Below are 17,832 nucleotides of genomic sequence, written 5' to 3'. Positions count from 1 at the left end.
ACAGAAATGCCGCAAAACCAGTGTTGTAGAGTGCCTGTTTTCTAGGGTCAATTCAAAATCCGAATGTGTTATTTTATAGAAAATCTTTAACAAAATCAAAATGGTGTTTGTAGTAGCTAACTTTGAAGCGAAGTATTGCAAGGACGAGGGCAAAGTAAGAACTTAAAAATATGTATTACAAATCGTAAACAAATCTCTAAATACCCAGTGCCTTAAAGTACCAGACTTACAGTAAAACAAAAGCTTTTGTGTAACGGTTCTACATATTCTCCAATAAAAAAGCGCATCAGCTCAGTGAAGTCTTGAATATTCCAATTGGAGCCAAACTTATTTTGTTATTAAAACAATTGTTAATTCAAATTTTAATCTCTTACATAAAATGTTCGTTAAAGTAAAATTTGATGCCGATGGAAATGCAAGCTTGGTATGAGTTCAATTATTTTGCAGCATTGAGCAGTTTTCTTAAGCACACGCACATACATATTTTTGGATCGTCTTAATTGTTATTATAAATAATACATTTTTATTTATCAATCCCATATAGAAGCCGGAAATGTTCGAGCTCAAGAACAATGCGACCATCGGTGAATTGAAGCAAAAACTGGAGGTGAAGGTGGGTCTTCCATTGGCTCGCCTGAACGTACAGAGCTTCCACAAGTCTCTCGAAAACGAAGAATACATTACCAATCTGCTCCGCGTCCAAGACAAAAACGATTCCACTTCCCCGACGACGACGCTTAATGGCACAGCCTTTTCGCTGTATCACGAGAAATCATTCGTGGGCTTTCTTCAGTTCTATACTATTCCTGAGGGAAAAAGCCAACAAGACTTTCTCAACTTGCCCAAGAGCTCTATGCTTCTGCCCGTCGACAGGCTACCTCATTTCTGCGAGGCGTCCGACTCTCAGGATTCCTCCGCATCGAGTGCGTCCAACAAGACGAACACCAGCTTTGAATCCGCCAGCACGAGCGCCAGCTCGGAAGCGCGAAAGAGGCGGGTAAGCGCCTCCGATGAGGAGTCTGCCGCCAAAAGGTATGGGTAATAACTACAAAATAAAAGCTCTACTCGACATTTCTTTTTACAGAATTAGGAGCAACCTAATGAATGTGGTCAAAGTGATTCCGCAGCAGAATCTGCTCTCTGACAAGCCACCCGGAAGCATGGCCTCCATTTTTGGTTCCAAGATACAAGTAATGGCGTGCAAGTCAGAGCCGAGCACCAGCAGCAGCGCAGTGGAGCAACTGGCCGAGTGCAAAAATAGAAAAACGGACTGCTGCATGCCGAAGAATTGTAGAAAGAGGGATACCAGGCCGCCGTATGCGAACACAATGCCCGAGAACCGGCGATACGGTCTGGTAATAACCAACCAGAATCCGGACGCGGATGGTGTGGACACCGTTGCCCTGATGGACCACTTTCATTCTCTATTCGAGGAGAGCGGAGCGAGCGTTAGCGAACTCAATTTCAGTGAGTGTGCTTCAACGCAGACATTCGACTCCAGCATGTTGGTGGTCTGCGAGGATGAGGAAACCGCCCAATGGGTCATGTCAGCCGTCGATGGTATGTGCCCGCCGCACTTCTGCCAGCCCTTAATCGAGTTCTTTGGCCTCCTGAGGACGACGTTCGTCCTGCCGCTGGTCAGCCCGAGCAAGTCGCTGTGTGTGATCTTCGCGTTACTGGAGTCGCAGAACCCGGGCCTAGACACCAACAAGTGGGCCGTGGTCAATCGGTCCACCCTGGACTGCAATGATGTGGAGCGGCAGGTCGCTCAGTTCTGCGACAACATTGTAATAGAGGTGTATATCGACGAGGAAAGTAAGGAATTCATCACCGAACGTTGCTCCAAACTTCGCTACTGCTTCTGGCAACTTCGTTTTAGTTTCGATTGCTGAACGTTTTTGGTTTTCCAAAGTTAAAAAATTAAAAGTGAATGAAAGTTGTTAAAATCCAAGCGTTATAATTTTTAATTTCTTTAGAGTTATAATACATTAAATACATATATTTAAATATTATATACGACTGAGAAAAAAGCGCGGCAAAGTGGGAAATGGAGTGACCTTTAACTCTATTTGCGAGGCAATTTGCAGCTGCGCGCGACGGTCACACTAGCACCTCCAGTGCCCACAGGCAGCAGCAAGGAAAACCACCACCCGAGGATTAGCGGACAGGAGCCTGCCTCTCGGCAGCAGCAGCAGTAGCAGCAGCAGAAGCAACAGCAGCCATTCCACATGGAGTCCATCGACATAGCGCGTCTGGAGGAGGCGGTAGTGTCCTTCTACCGCTCGAACTCGCAGAACCAGGCGATCACCCATGAATGGCTTACCGATGCGGAGGCCAGTCCTCAGGCCTGGCAGTTTTCTTGGCAGCTAATGCAGCTCGGCAAGGTGAGTACCCCGCAGGACCTGCGCATCAATGCATCAATTACCCGGATATGTATACTCATGCACCTACCGCCCACCGCTCGCCTCCCACCGCCACCCAATCGCCTGACCACCCACGCAGAGTCAGGAGGTGCAGTTCTTCGGCGCCATCACGTTGCACTCCAAGCTCATGAAGCACTGGCACGAAGTGCCGCCCGAAAATCGCGAGGAGTTGAAGCAGAAGATCCTCGAGTCCATCGTCCGCTTCGCTGGCGGGCCGAAGATCGTCCTTAACCGGCTATGCATCTCGCTGGGCGCCTACATCGTCCACATGCTGGGCGAATGGCCCGGCGCCATCGAGGAGGTGATCAACACGTTTCAAAACCAACGGATGCCAAATGTCAGCGCCGATGTGCAGTTGTGGATCATGCTGGAGGTACTGACCGCCATTCCCGAGGAAGCACAGGTCATCCACACGTCTGTCAAGCGGGTTGTTCTGCGCGCCGAGCTCGGCAAGCGAGTCCAACTGGTCATCCAGACCGTTGAGCGATATCTGAAGCTGCAGATGAACCGCGTGTGGGATGCCGAGACGTACAGCAACATGAACAGGGCCGTCAAGTGCGTCGGCACCTGGATCAAGTGAGTATTTAATTTATACAATTATACTTAACATATTCTCATTGAACTTCCAACTCCGACAGAAACATCGGCTACACTATCGAGGGCTGCGTCACCATCACCGCCGTGCTCCTGGAAGTGGTCCACAAGTGCTACTGGCCCTGCATACACGCAGGCGACGGCTGCATGACCGCCGATGAGAACGAGCTGGCTGAATCCTGTCTGAAGACATTAGTAAACATCATCATCCAGCCGGACTGCCACAACTACCCAAAGACGGCTTTTGTGCTTATAAAAATGTTCCTGGATTCGCTATCCGAAATCACAAAGACGGAGTGGAAGAGGGAGAATGACAACGAGGACATTATTGTACATATCTACATGCTGTTCGTATCGTCCGTGGAGCGGCATTCGACGCTGTTGCTCAGCGGAATCACGTCTGCGGATCCGGAACTGTCGCTCCTCGTGCACCGTATTGTGCAGGAGATTCTCCACTGCACAGACAAGCCAGGCATCTATCCCGTGGAGGAGTCCTGCAGCACTATGGCCCTGGCGTTTTGGTATATGCTGCAAGATGAAGTGTTTGCCATGTCAAACGATGAGCAAAAACGCAAGTGCTGGGAGTACATCAAACCATTGTACGCCCACCTAACCAGAATACTAGTGAGAAAGTCAGAGCAGCCAGACGAAAAGTCTCTCGCCAAGTGGAGCTCGGATGATTTGGAATGCTTCAGGTGCTACAGACAAGATATATCCGATACCTTTGTGAGTGATTGACTACCGTGTTTAATGAGTAACAGGCATAATTGGGCTTTAACTTTATTTGTTTCAGATGTATTGCTATGACGTGTTAAATGCCTATATCTTGGAGATTCTGGCTGCCATGCTGGACGAGGCCATTGCTGATCTGCAAAGACATCCCGCCCACTGGACAAAGCTGGAGGCGTGCATCTATTCCTTTCAGTCGGTGGCCGAACACTTTGGCGGCGAGGAAGTGCGTCAAATACCCAGGCTGATGAGAGTGCTGGCAGAGATTCCCTACGAGAAGCTTAATGTCAAGCTACTGGGCACTGCGCTGGAGACAATTGGCTCCTATTGCAATTGGCTGATGGAGAACCCTGCGTACATTCCGCCAGCCATTAACCTACTGGTGCGCGGCCTGAACTCCTCGATGTCAGCACAAGCGACGCTCGGCCTGAAGGAGCTGTGCCGTGATTGTCAGCTGCAGCTGAAGCCGTACGCGGATCCGCTACTAAACGCATGCCACGCTTCCCTGAACACGGGCCGTATGAAGAACTCGGATTCGGTAAGGCTTATGTTCAGCATCGGAAAGCTAATGAGCCTGTTGCAGCCAGAGGAAATACCCAAGTACTTGGATATCATCGTTAGTCCGTGCTTTGAAGAGCTACAGGCCATTTGTCAGGCAGATTCGGTGAGTAAATATATTCTAAGCAAATCAGACAATACACTCTATAATTTATACCTTCTAGTAGTTACATTTTCAAGAAAATGTGATTAAAATTTAACCATTACTTTTGTTCTACTAGAAAACTCCGGCTGCTCGAATTCGCACAATCTTCCGGCTCAATATGATCTCCACTCTCTTCTCGTCGCTGAACACGGATGTGGATGAAGAGAAGACGGACCAACCGGTTGTGCAACCAGTTCTCCTCGTCATGCAGCGAACGATGCCCATCTTTAAAAGAATCGCTGAGATGTGGGTGGAGGAGATCGATGTCCTGGAGGTACGGAAATAAGCACACCTTTTATATATAAATAATCAAATTTAATCGTTTGCGCATCGGTATCATAGGCCGCTTGCAGCGCGATGAAACATGCGATTACGAATTTAAGGAGCAGCTTCCAGCCTATGCTACAGGATCTTTGTCTCTTTATTGTGGCCAGCTTTCAGACCCGATGTTGCGCTCCTACTTTGGAAATATCCAAAACGGTGAGCCTTTCCAATACATTGCAAAAAAATTAGGTTTCTATTTAAATCCTCTGTTTCAGGCCATTGTTATGTTCTTTAAGGACGAGGGCTGCAAGCCGCTGATGCAGCAGCTTCTGAGGGAGTTCATTCAACACAGCTTTAAGCTGTTTGAAAGCACCCCCGAGCAGAACTTTTCAAACATTTCGGACACTATGGAAACCTTCTTCGGCTGTCTGACCCAGATCATTAAGAAAATTCCCCAAGTGTTGGAGGACACGACACTGGCCTACGATCGACTAGTCTTTTACGCACAGCGTGGAATGACTTTACCGGAGAGTGGAGCCATTCGAAACAGCATACAGTTTCTAACCCACTTTGTGATGCAGTCCCGTAACCACACCCACGCCACCGAAGTCGTCCTGACCACTGGCGAGCAGACGCTGTACACGACGATGATGTGTGTTGGCTACCTAACGCCGCGATCGCAGGTGGACAAGTTTGCAGACATCCTTCTCGCCATGAACAGGAAATATGCCGCTGAGATGGCTGTTTGGATGAAGTCCCTAATGGCAACTCCAAATTTTCCCACCCAGCTCATAACCGACGCGGATAAAACGCGCTACACTGCTCTAATAATCAAGTGAGAGAGGCTTACTCTTATATTTGCCTATGTGTTAATTTTTTCATTTTTTCAACAGGGAAAAGGTCAACAAGAGATTGCTGCAACAGCATCTGTCGGAAATGGCCATCAAGACCCGAGGACTCACAGAAAAGTTCCAGTGAAAGAGTATATATGCAATAAGTGGCCAAATGACATCTCTATCCATCCGGATTCTTATCTAGTTTCTGTAATTATATTTAATTTGTAATTAGGCAGCTCTGTAAATGTCACCAATCTAAACTTAGGCTCAATAGTTCTCGACTTGATAAACTTTTATTTATAATTTTTACAAAATTACATGCTCCATTTACAATTTGCACATATATATTTTTTAAGGGTGTATAACTCATTTCATTTATTGTTTTTACTTTTAGTAAATATTTTATAGTTTTTTTTTTCCATATATTTAATTCTTAAGTTGAAATGTTTGATTTTCACCGTTTCCTGTATGAAAAAATCTGCCTTTCTAAGAATTACTTTTCCTTTACCTCTCCGTCATATTATTGTTTTGCAATTTTCCACATTGTGTATGTATCTATAATGCCAAAAATATGTAAATACATCTCTTTATATAATATATATTTGTGTCTATAGCTAAACTGAAGCCTTTCGTTTTTGGCGTGTACAGCACTTGGTAGTGGTAGTAAAACTTTTGATCTGCTTCGTCGCCTTTGTCTAGATTCTAGAATAGTTGAGAGTATCTGCATAATTCCTTGTCTAACGGACCCGGTAATGGCTATGGAACTGAACTAAACGACTGGTTGACACGGATCCAATATTACATAAATACATATAGATTAACGTATAGAAGTAGATGCTACGACCAGCAATGTCCAAGTGGTTGTTCTTGTTGTAGTGACGATGTAAGGATGCTTATAAGTATATATATATATTCTCCCGCTGGTTATCAACTGTGGTTAGTAGCCCAGAAATGGGCACATCTTTATTCCTCCACGGTCCGCAGGATCCTCCGTGGTCTCAAGACAAACAAAAATGCCTAGTTCCTTTTCATCGGTGTTCAAAAACACAGTGCTCCGCACATATATGTCTATATTTAATGGGTAATACATACAAATACATACACACACGCACATACATACTACAACGTACCACAATTCATCTGTCCTTCTGGGCGATTTGTTTAATATAAATATATGTATATGGGTAGGCTGCTAACTGCTAGGCTAAATAGCGATAATATTTGCAATTTTAGTCGCGGAGTAGTAAACGCGTTTTGTATAGTATGTCTGTGTATGCGAGTGGCTTGGGTGTTTGGATGTCATATAGCTATGTCGAAGTGTGTGGCAGAAGTCGGGGGATATATGTGTGTACTCAATAAAGGTGGTAAACGCCTACGCCTTAAGTTAGTCAATTCAAATTCAACTGTACAATTTATATTCTCGTGTTTACTGAAATGGTAAGAGCATAGTTGTGATACCAGATTATTGCACATTTAGATCAAATCGATAGGGCTACAGCTAAAACATCGCTAGCAGCAACATGCAGGCGGTAACGAAAGATATAAGAAAGTCGGTCAGGGCTAAGCTTCACTGTGGCATGCGTTAGAAAAGGAAAGTAATCTTAAAATGCATGAGCAAACGAAAGAGGGGAACTGTATAATCTAATCTGTCTCTATTGGGATCTTAGATCTTTATTGGTACTATGCATGATCATTATAGATAGGTATTTTGTATGTTTATATATAAAGCAATTGGCTTGCATCCGTTGCCACGCCCCCAAATTCAAATGCGACGACGGCGCAGCATCGTTCGAAATTGTTTGTTCTAGTTGTGCTGATCCTATCCTTCATCTCTGGGCTTGTGCTTGTATATAAGTATGCTTTCTGGCCTTAGTTTGGAGTGTGTAGGTGTATTTGGGTATTTTGTGGACTGTCCTCTCAACGCCTCGGGCCTGGAGATAATAATATTGGCGGCGTCGGCTGGCCAGCTCTTTACTAGCAGTTTCCATCCGGCGGCGGCGTGGTGAGGTACTCATCCGTTCGCTTGTGCTCGTTGAGCGCCTTTACGGTTCCGCTGTCCGCTGGCAGGTCCGATTTCCGGCGCAGCAGCGGCTTGTCCTTGTTCCGCTCGCCGCGAATCTGTGTGGAACGGGAAGGGGTTTGGCAATAGAAAATGGACCCGCTATCTTGCGAAGACATCGCAGCACACACACTGGACGGGTGAAGTTACACGGTGATGCGGGATGTTTGCGATTGCGTTACGATATCGAGTGCGGGTGCTGGTAGGAACCCGATGACGAACTTGGATTTTGCTTTGGCGGTGCCCACCAGTTGGACAACACTCGACTGCGATATGTACATCTACTAACCCGAAAGTCGAATTGTGTTACAAAAGTCTCTTCGAGATCAAGTAGGGGGGTGTGCATGGTTTTGGGGTCTGAGTTGTTAACAACATGATAGATTGGACACTAGTTTTCAATAGAAACGTGTACAGATTTCTCTAACTGGGATTCATGCTAGGAAATGGTGAACACTTGAAGGAAAGTAAGTAAAGTGTTATGTCGTTTAAAATTAATAAATGAGAGACGCACTTATGTTACAGATGAGTTGAAAGATGCACAAAAGTGTAATTAACATCTAATTAAGATAAACTACATATTAAGATATGTGTTCCGCCCCATTCATATGCGCTCAACCAAAAGTGCAGGCCAAATGTAAGACACAGATTAGAAAAGTTTTTGTGTCGTGGGTGAATTTTTATGAATGCGTTTAGGTTGGCTGACAGTGAGGTAACCAAATAATTAATAAATAAATAGACAAAGTTAAAGATATACAAATATGTATTTTTTTAAATGACATGAGTGTGATTATTTTAACAGACATTCGTTCGATTAGAATTAGAGTTGAATCAGAGTGGGCCTTAGCTGGGCACAGCTCACAGCAGACGCCAGGATCACACGTGGCGGATTAGTAGTTGTTTAGTGTTGTTAGTGTGGCAAGTGCCTGTCTCACCTCTCGGGGCTCCTGGTGCACCTGTTTCTGGGGCGGCAGCGGTGGCGGCGGCTGGCGCGCCTTCTGCTCGCTCTGATCGTACGCTAAATCGCTATTCTCACTATATTGATCGTACAGGGCCTGGCTGTCGCTGACCGGCAGGCAGTCGTTATACCGGCGCGCCTTTGTCCACTCCGGGTTGGTCTTGGCCAAGCTCTCCACCTGTTGCCAAAGCTCCTCCCTTTGCGAAAGCTTCTCACGCTCCCTACAATGCAGAGAGGCGTAAAGGGAAATACAAAGTAAAAGTAGATAGTTTCAAGGTCCTAAGGAAGTCCATATAAACAAAAGTCAACATACATTTGCTTCTCTTGCTTGTAGTTCTTGCTGCACTCATCAAAAAGCCGCTGATCCATCTCCATGAACAGCTTGAGCGCATTGTAGATTAGACCGTGGATGGTCTTGTTCCAGTGCGTCTTTGAGTTGCGATTGAGCGCTGGGAACATGATGGGTAATATCACCGCCGAGTTGTCCGCTATCAGCGACATAATGTACTCGTTGTTCCAATAGTACAACGCACGCTCCGCCACCTGGAAATGAGGCGAGGAAACGCACTTGGCTATCTGGCGGAAAAGCGGCACCATCACCTTCTGGAACTCGGCCGGCTCAATCACGTCCAACAGCTCCTCCAGCTCATTCAAAAACATAACCTCCTTGGGACTGTGCGTCTTGGGCCAAAATTTAAGCAGGCTTCTGCAAAAATATTGAAATATTTTTATAAATTTTATAACAGAAAGCCCATCACAGAACGCGTTGAATGAAGAAATCATTACTCACTTGATGACCGCTTCCGATAAGCTAGGATCCTTCTCCAGGAACTGCACCACGCAGTAGGTGAGCTGCGGATGGTAGACCGAGAGGCTCTTGGCTTTGTGCAATGGCAGCAATACCTTAAGTAAAAATTGTTTATGCTCCTCCTTGAGCGGCAGAGCAAAGCCATTGATAATGCTACCCAAGATTTCCAACAATTCGGCTATGCCATTATGATGTTCCGTTTCGTAAATAAATCTAAATAAGTTATACGATTAGTCTGAGAGGCGATAATGTTCCCATGCCTGTGCTTACCTGTAAAAGACATTGTTGATCTGCTTTCTAATAAATGCTCTCAAGCCCAAAAATTTTCCATAGATGCGATGTAAAACAGTCTTTAGGAAATCACGTTCACGTGGATCCTCCGAATCGAATAAATCCAATAGTTGTAAAACAAATTGATGGTCGATAAAACGTTTAGCAATGTTTGGTTGAAAATCTGGTGACTCCAAGAAGCGCAAGAACAACTCGTAAACGAGTTGCAGGTGCGGCCACGAGGATTCTAGCGTGGGCTCATCCTCTTCCGGATCGAACTCGGCACCATTCGGGTTGGAGGATGGCGGCAAAGTTCGGAAAAGGTTGACAGCAAACTGGACAGAAAAAAACAAATAAATTAGTAAGACTGTATTCAATAAAGATCACAAATCCTTTCATCAATTGGTAGAATAGTAGTCAGTCTGTTCGGGCTTACCATATTGATCGCCTCCGGGTAAATAACTTCGGTTATTACACCATTTTGGTTGGTGAGGAAATCGACCATTTCGTGTAGGGCCGCCCGCTTCACCTCCTTGAACTTGAGGTCGCTCAGCGGCTCGGAGAAGTCGAACAGTGTACAGCATTGTCGGATTTTCTCTATGAACAACTCCTCTCGTTCACTGGCGGCGGTCTCTAAGGAAATACCAAATATAAACATAATTAGTTTTCAGGATATCAGTGGACATATCGTCCAAAATAAACCATACAAAATAGACCTTAATGTGAAATAAAACGAACCTACAACTACTAAACGACCAACAAAAGCAGGCAAGCGAAACTCAAAACGAACATAATGAAGATCAGAAGAAAGGATCAAGTAGCTGAAGGACCTCAAGTCCAAGGGCAATGGCAGGAGCTATTCAACTCCTTCCATCGTCTTTGGCCCGGATCCACACGGGATAGCAACCTCGCAGTGCAGGCAGCGCCAGGGCAACCGAAGCGGTGGGTGGCGTGTAGAACAAATTCCGGTCGCGAGCCCTTCCCGGACTGCCCGTCAGCTGTTGCAGTGTCTGGGGCGAGGCCTGAAGACCCGCCGGATGAGCCGGGAGTATATCACCGTTCTGCCGGATGCTTAGGCTCGATGTGGTCACCACCAGGGTGGAGTTAGATGTCACCATTACTGCAGATGACGCGGGTGCAGCACCGCCATTGCGCTGGCCAATTCCCAATGAGACGTTAATGCCGCCCACCAGATTCTGGGCCACCATCGGACGCAGCTCCTTTGCGGGCACATCGCTGGTGGTGGAAACAGCGACGACGGCGGCGGCGGACGACGGCACAGCCGCCGCGGAGGATGAGGATGATGAGGATGATGATGAGGAGGAGGTAGCCGCCGCTGCTGCCGCCGCCGCAGCACTGGTACCCACACTCTTGGTGGCATTCAGTATGTTCTTTATGGCCGCGGCCGCGCTCACAGGTGACTGTATGATGAGGAAGCGATGAAATGAAAGCAGAGTATGTTTTTGATTTATCAACTTTTGGTTCGTTCAATTGGGATGGAGTTAGGGTTTGAATATTGTGAACTGCTACTAAATGGATTAGCTTCAGGGCACTTTTAGTCACGAAAAAGTCAGAGCACAAGCACTTCAACAAACAACTTGGATCACAAACTTTTTATGAAAACGTAATCTTGGGTAATATTATTTAACTGATTCCAATTAAGAATGTAAGATTTATAATCAAATTAGTTGATTTATCAATTTCTAGTCGAATTCTTTTTCGACGGATAAATGTGTACCGAGTATCTTTATCCCGAAGCTAGTTCAATTAGTGAAAGTTTGGAAGAAAGTGTCATATCTGTGGTTTGTACTTGGAGTGGTGATTTGGTTGTGTTGGGTATTTAGATCGCTGAGTGTGTGTGTATGGACAAGACCAAGCTGCAAACCTTGCTGGCGGCGATGGAGTTGGCTGCGTTGTTGGTGGCGGTGGATGAGGAAGCTGACGAGGAGGACGCCGCCGAGGCAGAAGATGCAGCAGCGGCTGCCGCTGATGCTGCGGCGGATGTGGCCGCCGAAAAGTGTTGCGCCAAAGTGGACACAAGTGAGTTGCCCCCACTAGCAGGGCCTGCTGTCGTTGTTCCAGATCCAGATCCAGATCCTGATCCTGATCCAGATCCTGCTCCTGCCGCGTTCTTCGACATGCCGGCATTCGAGGATAGCGACAGCGAAGAAGTGGAGGACTGTGATCCAAATGGGGAGGAGGCAATCAGAGCAGCTGCAGCTGAATTAGCTCCACCACCGTAGGTGGGGGCCGACGACGAGGCTGACGAGTTTGCCGCCGCCGAGGCTAGCGAGGATGACGCCGCCTGGGAAAGCGAGGACAGGGCCGAGGCCGAGGAATTGGAGCTGGTGGACGAGGACGAAGGTGAGGAGGATGCGGTGGGTGCTCCGGATCCGGCTGCTCCTCCTGCTGCAGCTGCCTCGGGCGGTGAGAGGGGCGTTTTCCGCCCCTCGAACTTGGCCTTTAGCTCCTCCACGCTGCTAAACCTAAACCTGTTGCCGGCCTGTTGCTGCTGCTGCAGCTCCTGACCTTGCTGATCCTGCACCTGATCGTCCAACTCGTCGTCGGCCAGTTGATCTAGGCCGCTGTGAAACGATGGCGACTTGGGTATGCGTATGCCGAGGGCATAATACCCGGCTGCAATAGGCTGTGGATCCTGCTCCTGGCTGGAGGATTTAATGGCCGCCGGTTTCGTTTGCTCTTGCTGCTGTTCCTGCTGCTGCGGCTCCTGCTGAGGCTGCTGTTGCTGTTTGGGACCTTTGAGCCCGTTGCCCGTCAGCAACATAGCACCGAAGACCATCTCATTAGTGCCGGCACTTGGATTAAATGGCACTCGGTTTTAATCTCGATTCGAAACGCCTTCTTTTTTCCCAGCCGCCCCCGCCGACCAACAACAACACATGAGAAAGACTACACTAGAAATTCAATTTGGGCACGCTTAGTATGAAACTATAGAATCTGTAATGGAATTGCAATAAAGATAATGGTTTAGATTAGGGCCAAATGCGATTATGCGCTGATGGAAACACAAACGAAATGAAATGTAATGCAAATGGAAACTGACAACGCCACTGGTAAATTGCTTATTTGGCCTTCTAATTGCCACAATTACGTGGAAAACTTACGGTTTGAAGGGAGTCAAATGAAGGAATAGGATAGGAGAGCAATTAACTTTGGAAACGAATATTTTCAACTAATATTAAAGTTTTCGGGGCACTCGACGTTCACGGTCTTGAAACGGTTCTTTTTTGTTGCTTCGACTGCTGCGCCAATCGGAAAAATCGATATCGAGAAAATGGAATGGAGAGAAGTTAGAGAGCAATAGAGAGAGAGAAGAGAGAGAGCGAAAGTAGGTGGGTGGAAGAGAGCCAAAATAACAATTAAACCTAATAAAACAATAGTATTGAACAAGCAAAATTTGTTTATTTGATTTGTGAGTAGAAATCGCCCTAACAATTAGCAGGACGGTATGTGAATAACACAATACGATGACAATAATAGTGCACAGACAAAAAAAAGTAACAATTCAATATATATATATGTATATATATATAAATTTGTTTAAAAATTTGTATTATTTTTGCGGCCCCCCTGGACTAATTTTCCCTAAACATTTTTAATCAAATTCAAATAATTTTATTGCCTTTTTAGTGCATATTTCGGTGACCATGTCAAAAAGAAATGCTGGTGTACATGTGATGTAAACGATTTGTGAAATCATTAAATGATGCTTTTTTTTGCAGTGTAATGAGAGGCTGCGGAGAGAGCGCATGTGTTGAAATTCCGGTGAAGGAGAAAGAGAAGATGAGATTGCGAGAGGTGCGAATTGACGCGGCTGCATATTTCACATGTGTGAGTAGCCGTGCGTCAGTGTTGCCACCCACCTAGTCAGACGACACTCCCTTGACCTTTAACTTTCGCGTACGTGATTAACAAATAATAAACAAATTACAACAGCTGAGCGAAATTAATCAAGCGCCGGCAATAAATGCATTCAAGATCGCCCTGCCAATTATTTTTCCCAACAAAGCTTGCATGTCGTAGGTACACTTTCCAGAGAATGCCTTTAGTCAGTAATATACGTATAAGGCTGAACTTATGATGGAAATTTACTGGATTTAATTGACATAATATATGTACATTCGTAATTATGCATACATATAAACCCTGCCCTGAAAAGTATGCTACGACAAGCAGGACCAAGTTCGGTCCCCTTTAACCGATCTGCAGGTTTAGGAGATAGAGATATCGATCTGAACAGCTGGCATTACGAATATTATAAGGTAATATTGAAAATAGACTGTTTTACAGGGCTACTCACTCTCGTTCAGCGGACTGAGGGCCGTCAGTTCGCAGTTCTTGGAGGCATTGTATCGGGCGCTGGTCTGGCGCTTGTCCTTGCGGACGAGTGGGGTGCCGGTGATGTTCAGGACCTTGCTGATCGGCGTGGGCGGAGGTGCATCGTACGGTGGTGTGGTGTCCTTGAGTTTGTTAGCCTGTAAAGGACTTATCTGGTTATCTTGGCCCATCTCAACGGGATGGCTTATGGTTAGTAAATGAAAATAGTTTTAACAACAAATGCAAAGCAATATACGGTCGAACAAAAAGCATACTCAAAACGTAGCACTTGCAAAATCAGAGTAAAGCTGTTCAGGTTAGGGTGGTCCCTCGTTGCCATTTCGGCCATCGCTTTTACCTTGGATTGTGCGAATCCTTGACGCCTAAGTCGAGCTGCCTGTGGGTGTGTTTTTGTCTGAGTTTAGTAAGGCCGAAGAACATTAAAATGTGCTCGGGGGGCAGGAAACTGGAGTTCGGTAGGCTTTCCATACACATATAGGATTATAATGCTGGCGTCTACCAGGGATCAGGTGGTGGCAAAGTATTTTCCAGGCACTAACATGTATGTATTTTGTTAAGCATTTCATTGAGTAATTGGTTGGCTTGCTCAAAAAGCAAAGTGCTCGCCTTATTCTTTATAAGTTTTATCATTTCGGTCTTTGGTGATGCAAAAATGGCGGGGAATCGTACCAATTCTATAATTTTATGTTTATAAAACAGGCAGTTGAATATAAACTTTTTCTATTTATTCCGGATTTCGTTGGCACAAAAATCGTATAAAATCTATGATTTTAAGGCAATGAATTCAATCAATCGTAAAAGTCGTATCAATACGTAGAGCCCAAGGCAAAATAATTGCAAAGATAACGATTTGTAAACCAAAAATAACAGCAATTGCGCCTTATAAAAAATACAACATATTTCCAATAAAAGAATCTATGAAATCAAATTTATGTTGGAAGTAAACTTAGATATTTAAAATTAAAAATCTAATATGTTTATCGCTCTAAAGACTAGTCAAGTTTGATATGTGGAACGGGGGGTATGTGCTGATTGGTTTGTCAAGCACTTGCGATACAATTCCGATTCGATTTGTTATCCGAACGACATACACTCATTTAACAATTGGCAACATTGTGAATCTAATTGGTGTTGGTCTAACTTAAATCGTGCGAGGAGAGGGGAAACAGCGATACAATAAGACACATCATTTGCACTGATTAGATAAGATAAGGCTTAGAAAGTGTTGTGCTCTGCTGTGTGCACACTCTCTCACACACTCAAGTGCACAGTGTGCGAGTAGGCATTACGAGTGAGGTTTACGCTTACGCCGAAATAACGGTAGGCATGCAAATAGGGCGACAGGTGAACGACAGAGGGAGATCGAAAAAGAAACAGAGAGAGACTGTGATTTCAAGACGGCAAGATAAAGAGAGTGAGTGAGTGAGTGGGGGAGTGTGGTGGTGGTAAGGCTGGTTGTTGTTTTGGGGCAGAGCTACTCACCAAACTGCTCAATGGAGGAGTGCCGCCGGTCACCACGATTGTGGAGGTTATTGCTGGTGCTACTCCTTCTACTGTTGCTGCTGCTGCTGTTGTTGTACTTAAGTTACTGTTACTCTCTTTGATACCGTTAGTGGCCGATGCCGGTATGACTATGTTGTTGCTGCTGATGCTGCTGCTTGTGTTGCTATTGTTGTTTGTGGCCGTTGTTTCGTTTTTGGAATCTGCCGCTAAGGCTGTGCCCGCCGCGATTGTTGTTGTGCTTTCCACCGCTGTTGCTGCTGCTGCTGCTACAATTGTTGTCGTTTCTGCTGCTGCTGGCGTCGCTGCCGACGTACTGCTCTTTGTTGTTGGTTCCAACGCCTCGTTATCCATAATACGCAATCGGTTCTGGTTCTTTTTGGCTCTTTGGATGTGCTCTCCTCTATGTGTTTTTGTTGTTTTTAGAGCGATTTTTTGTTTTTACAAAATATAAAATACGTATGAAAAGCAGCGAGAACAAGAGAAAAAACGTAAACAACCGGACAAACAAACAATTACAACAGCCGGGCTGGACCGCTCTCAGATGATTGCTATCTGAAAATTATATTTGAACTGTGGAGGGTCAAAAGAAAGAAATTAACGTGGCAATAACTAAAGGAATAATAACAATAGCATCCACCATGCAATTAAGCCACAAAACAACACACTCAAACACACACGCACGCATTTGCATTCAAAAAGCGCTCAACGTAAACGTAAATTAGGGGTTTAAGTGAAATCTACCATGATTCTCATCACTATTATAGCTTATTTTGTATGCAACTTTATCTTTTTCCTTTAATCACTGAATAGTAAAACGTCCATAAATCGAATTATATTACTGGCACACGCTGCTATTCTCCTAACCATAACTGTAAATGCATTGCCAATGGCAAACGGAGCATTCTTAAAGAATCTCTCGCTGCGCGCTTTCCAATTGGAATTGCCTTAATGGCGGAAAACCGCTTCGAATTGGAGCTGTCACAAGATGTCCCCACAGAGCCGCGATCATATTCTTATTCTCTAGCATAGAAAATCCGGTTCTAAACGGTACCGAAAACACGTTCATGCAGCGTTCCTCCGATTGGTGCTGTAAATTTCAATTGGACAGGTGCTGTCGGTGATTTCGAATTTCGGATTCCCAATTAATCTATAGCATTAACAATTTGTACAGGCCCTTAGGCGTTTCATTGTTTTCGTGTGTTTTTCGCATAAAACTATACTCGAAACGGAAATAAATAACAAAAATGCCAAAACATTAGCGGCAAAGAGAGCGCACTTAAAAAGGGAGTAGAGAGAGAGCAAACGATGCGAGGGACGAGCAACAAGTTGAGAAGCAATGGCCGTCGTCTAATTGCCAGGGTTGCCAGACATGCCAATGGAAATGGAAATGGGAGACGAAGGGCGCTTATGGGTGTTGTTGGTGTTTTTTCATACGTTTTTTCTTTACATTTTGGAGGTGCAAGGATGGACATTCTTTAACACAAATATTGTTAAGGCACCCAGCAAGTACCCATAAGTTTTGTATTTGCAAGGAAGGGTGAAACAGAGAAGGAGAGAAAGACGGCGACAGCCAGAGAGCGTAAAAATAAAATGTGTACTAGGCACGATTAATAGTTGTAGTTGCACTTCCAAGACCCAAACACACAATTATTATATATATAGGTGGGGAAACAAATATAACTTTGAATGTCGAGGGGCGAGGTTAATTTCTGGGTTATATTTTCAGAAGGGGGTTTTCATGGGGCTTGTTTCGCCAATTTACCGCCAGAAGCTGCAAGAACTTGTTCAATTTGGCCCTGCTGCGATAAAGGCTCGCCAACATCAAATTCACTGCTGATAAAAGCTGGTTCTTTACGTAAAATGCGAATTCTAACAAAAACGCTTGCACACGCACACGCACACAAAATCACAGCACAGCGCACACACACAGACGCACACCCCGCTCTCGCGTTAAAAATTCAGTCGTCGAGGCTACACGAATTATTTGCGCTGCAATTTCTTCGATCGCTGCGATTTGCTTCGATTTTCGCGTGCGAATTCTACAAGGCTCGCTCGCGAATTTTACACCCAATTGCTCGGCGGACTATCGGCACCGGGGTCAAGTTCACCTTTTCGCTCACAACGCACAACATCAACGGACTGTGCAATTGTAAATAATAATTTATGTAAACTGTCTTATTCACGCAACGTTGTCGGTGCTCAATAGAAAATAGAGATACCAGGGCTACAGGCGGGCGGCGGCGTTGCCAGGCCCAGCCGGCCTCGATAGTTACTTTAAAATGACTAAACATACTAACTTCGTTAAAAGCCAAATCCTTTGTCATATGCC

At 45.3% G+C, this 17,832-nt stretch overlaps 3 protein-coding genes across 13 annotated transcripts; 2 read left to right on the top strand and 1 right to left on the bottom strand.

Annotated features, from left to right (window-relative positions):
- The first annotated feature begins 12 nt into the window (after nucleotides 1–12).
- On the top strand, nucleotides 13–1,951 carry LOC120452345. 3 transcript variants are annotated; one of them, XM_039636517.1, is made up of 3 exons: nucleotides 13–154; nucleotides 545–1,032; nucleotides 1,091–1,951. In XM_039636517.1, exons 1-3 carry the CDS (start codon nucleotides 101–103, stop codon nucleotides 1,890–1,892), a joined length of 1,344 nt encoding a protein of 447 aa, XP_039492451.1. In that variant the 5' UTR covers nucleotides 13–100; the 3' UTR covers nucleotides 1,893–1,951. The 3 variants fall into 3 exon arrangements, with proteins under 3 accessions (XP_039492451.1, XP_039492450.1, XP_039492452.1); XM_039636516.1 differs by having other exon boundaries at nucleotides 1,085–1,951; XM_039636518.1 differs by lacking the exon at nucleotides 13–154 and adding an exon at nucleotides 265–424 and having other exon boundaries at nucleotides 1,085–1,951.
- A 140-nt stretch (nucleotides 1,952–2,091) lies between these two features.
- Nucleotides 2,092–5,746, top strand: LOC120452342 (importin-13). The gene is made up of 8 exons (XM_039636512.1): nucleotides 2,092–2,384; nucleotides 2,503–2,999; nucleotides 3,062–3,743; nucleotides 3,811–4,410; nucleotides 4,526–4,723; nucleotides 4,792–4,929; nucleotides 4,989–5,548; nucleotides 5,607–5,746. Exons 1-8 carry the CDS (start codon nucleotides 2,229–2,231, stop codon nucleotides 5,689–5,691), a joined length of 2,916 nt encoding a protein of 971 aa, XP_039492446.1. The 5' UTR covers nucleotides 2,092–2,228; the 3' UTR covers nucleotides 5,692–5,746.
- Nucleotides 5,725–17,751, bottom strand: LOC120452340 (serine/threonine-protein phosphatase 2A 56 kDa regulatory subunit gamma isoform). Of its 9 annotated transcripts, XR_005616455.2 has the most exons (10): nucleotides 12,767–12,882; nucleotides 11,527–12,599; nucleotides 10,549–11,062; nucleotides 10,078–10,274; nucleotides 9,642–9,976; nucleotides 9,354–9,584; nucleotides 8,877–9,269; nucleotides 8,541–8,784; nucleotides 6,680–6,978; nucleotides 5,725–6,617 (listed from the first exon to the last, which is right to left on the bottom strand). XR_005616455.2 is itself a non-coding variant. In XM_039636506.2 (9 exons), the coding sequence occupies exons 2-9, from the start codon at nucleotides 12,439–12,441 to the stop codon at nucleotides 6,976–6,978; spliced, it is 2,832 nt and encodes a 943-aa protein (XP_039492440.1). In that variant the 5' UTR covers nucleotides 12,442–12,599; nucleotides 12,767–12,882; the 3' UTR covers nucleotides 5,725–6,975. The 9 variants fall into 9 exon arrangements, 8 of the variants coding, with proteins under 8 accessions (XP_039492440.1, XP_039492441.1, XP_039492443.1 ...); XM_039636506.2 differs by having other exon boundaries at nucleotides 5,725–6,978; XM_039636507.1 differs by lacking the exons at nucleotides 5,725–6,617; nucleotides 6,680–6,978; nucleotides 10,549–11,062; nucleotides 11,527–12,599; nucleotides 12,767–12,882 and adding exons at nucleotides 7,199–7,667; nucleotides 13,963–14,137; nucleotides 15,483–16,073; nucleotides 17,612–17,751.
- Between the last annotated feature and the right edge of the window lie 81 nt (nucleotides 17,752–17,832).

Source organism: Drosophila santomea, chromosome 3R, assembly GCF_016746245.2.
Source record: "Drosophila santomea strain STO CAGO 1482 chromosome 3R, Prin_Dsan_1.1, whole genome shotgun sequence".
In the NCBI taxonomy this organism is placed as follows: Eukaryota; Metazoa; Arthropoda; class Insecta; order Diptera; family Drosophilidae; genus Drosophila; species Drosophila santomea.
Note: the sequence above shows the minus strand (reverse complement) of the source record. Positions and strands in the feature narration are given on the sequence as shown.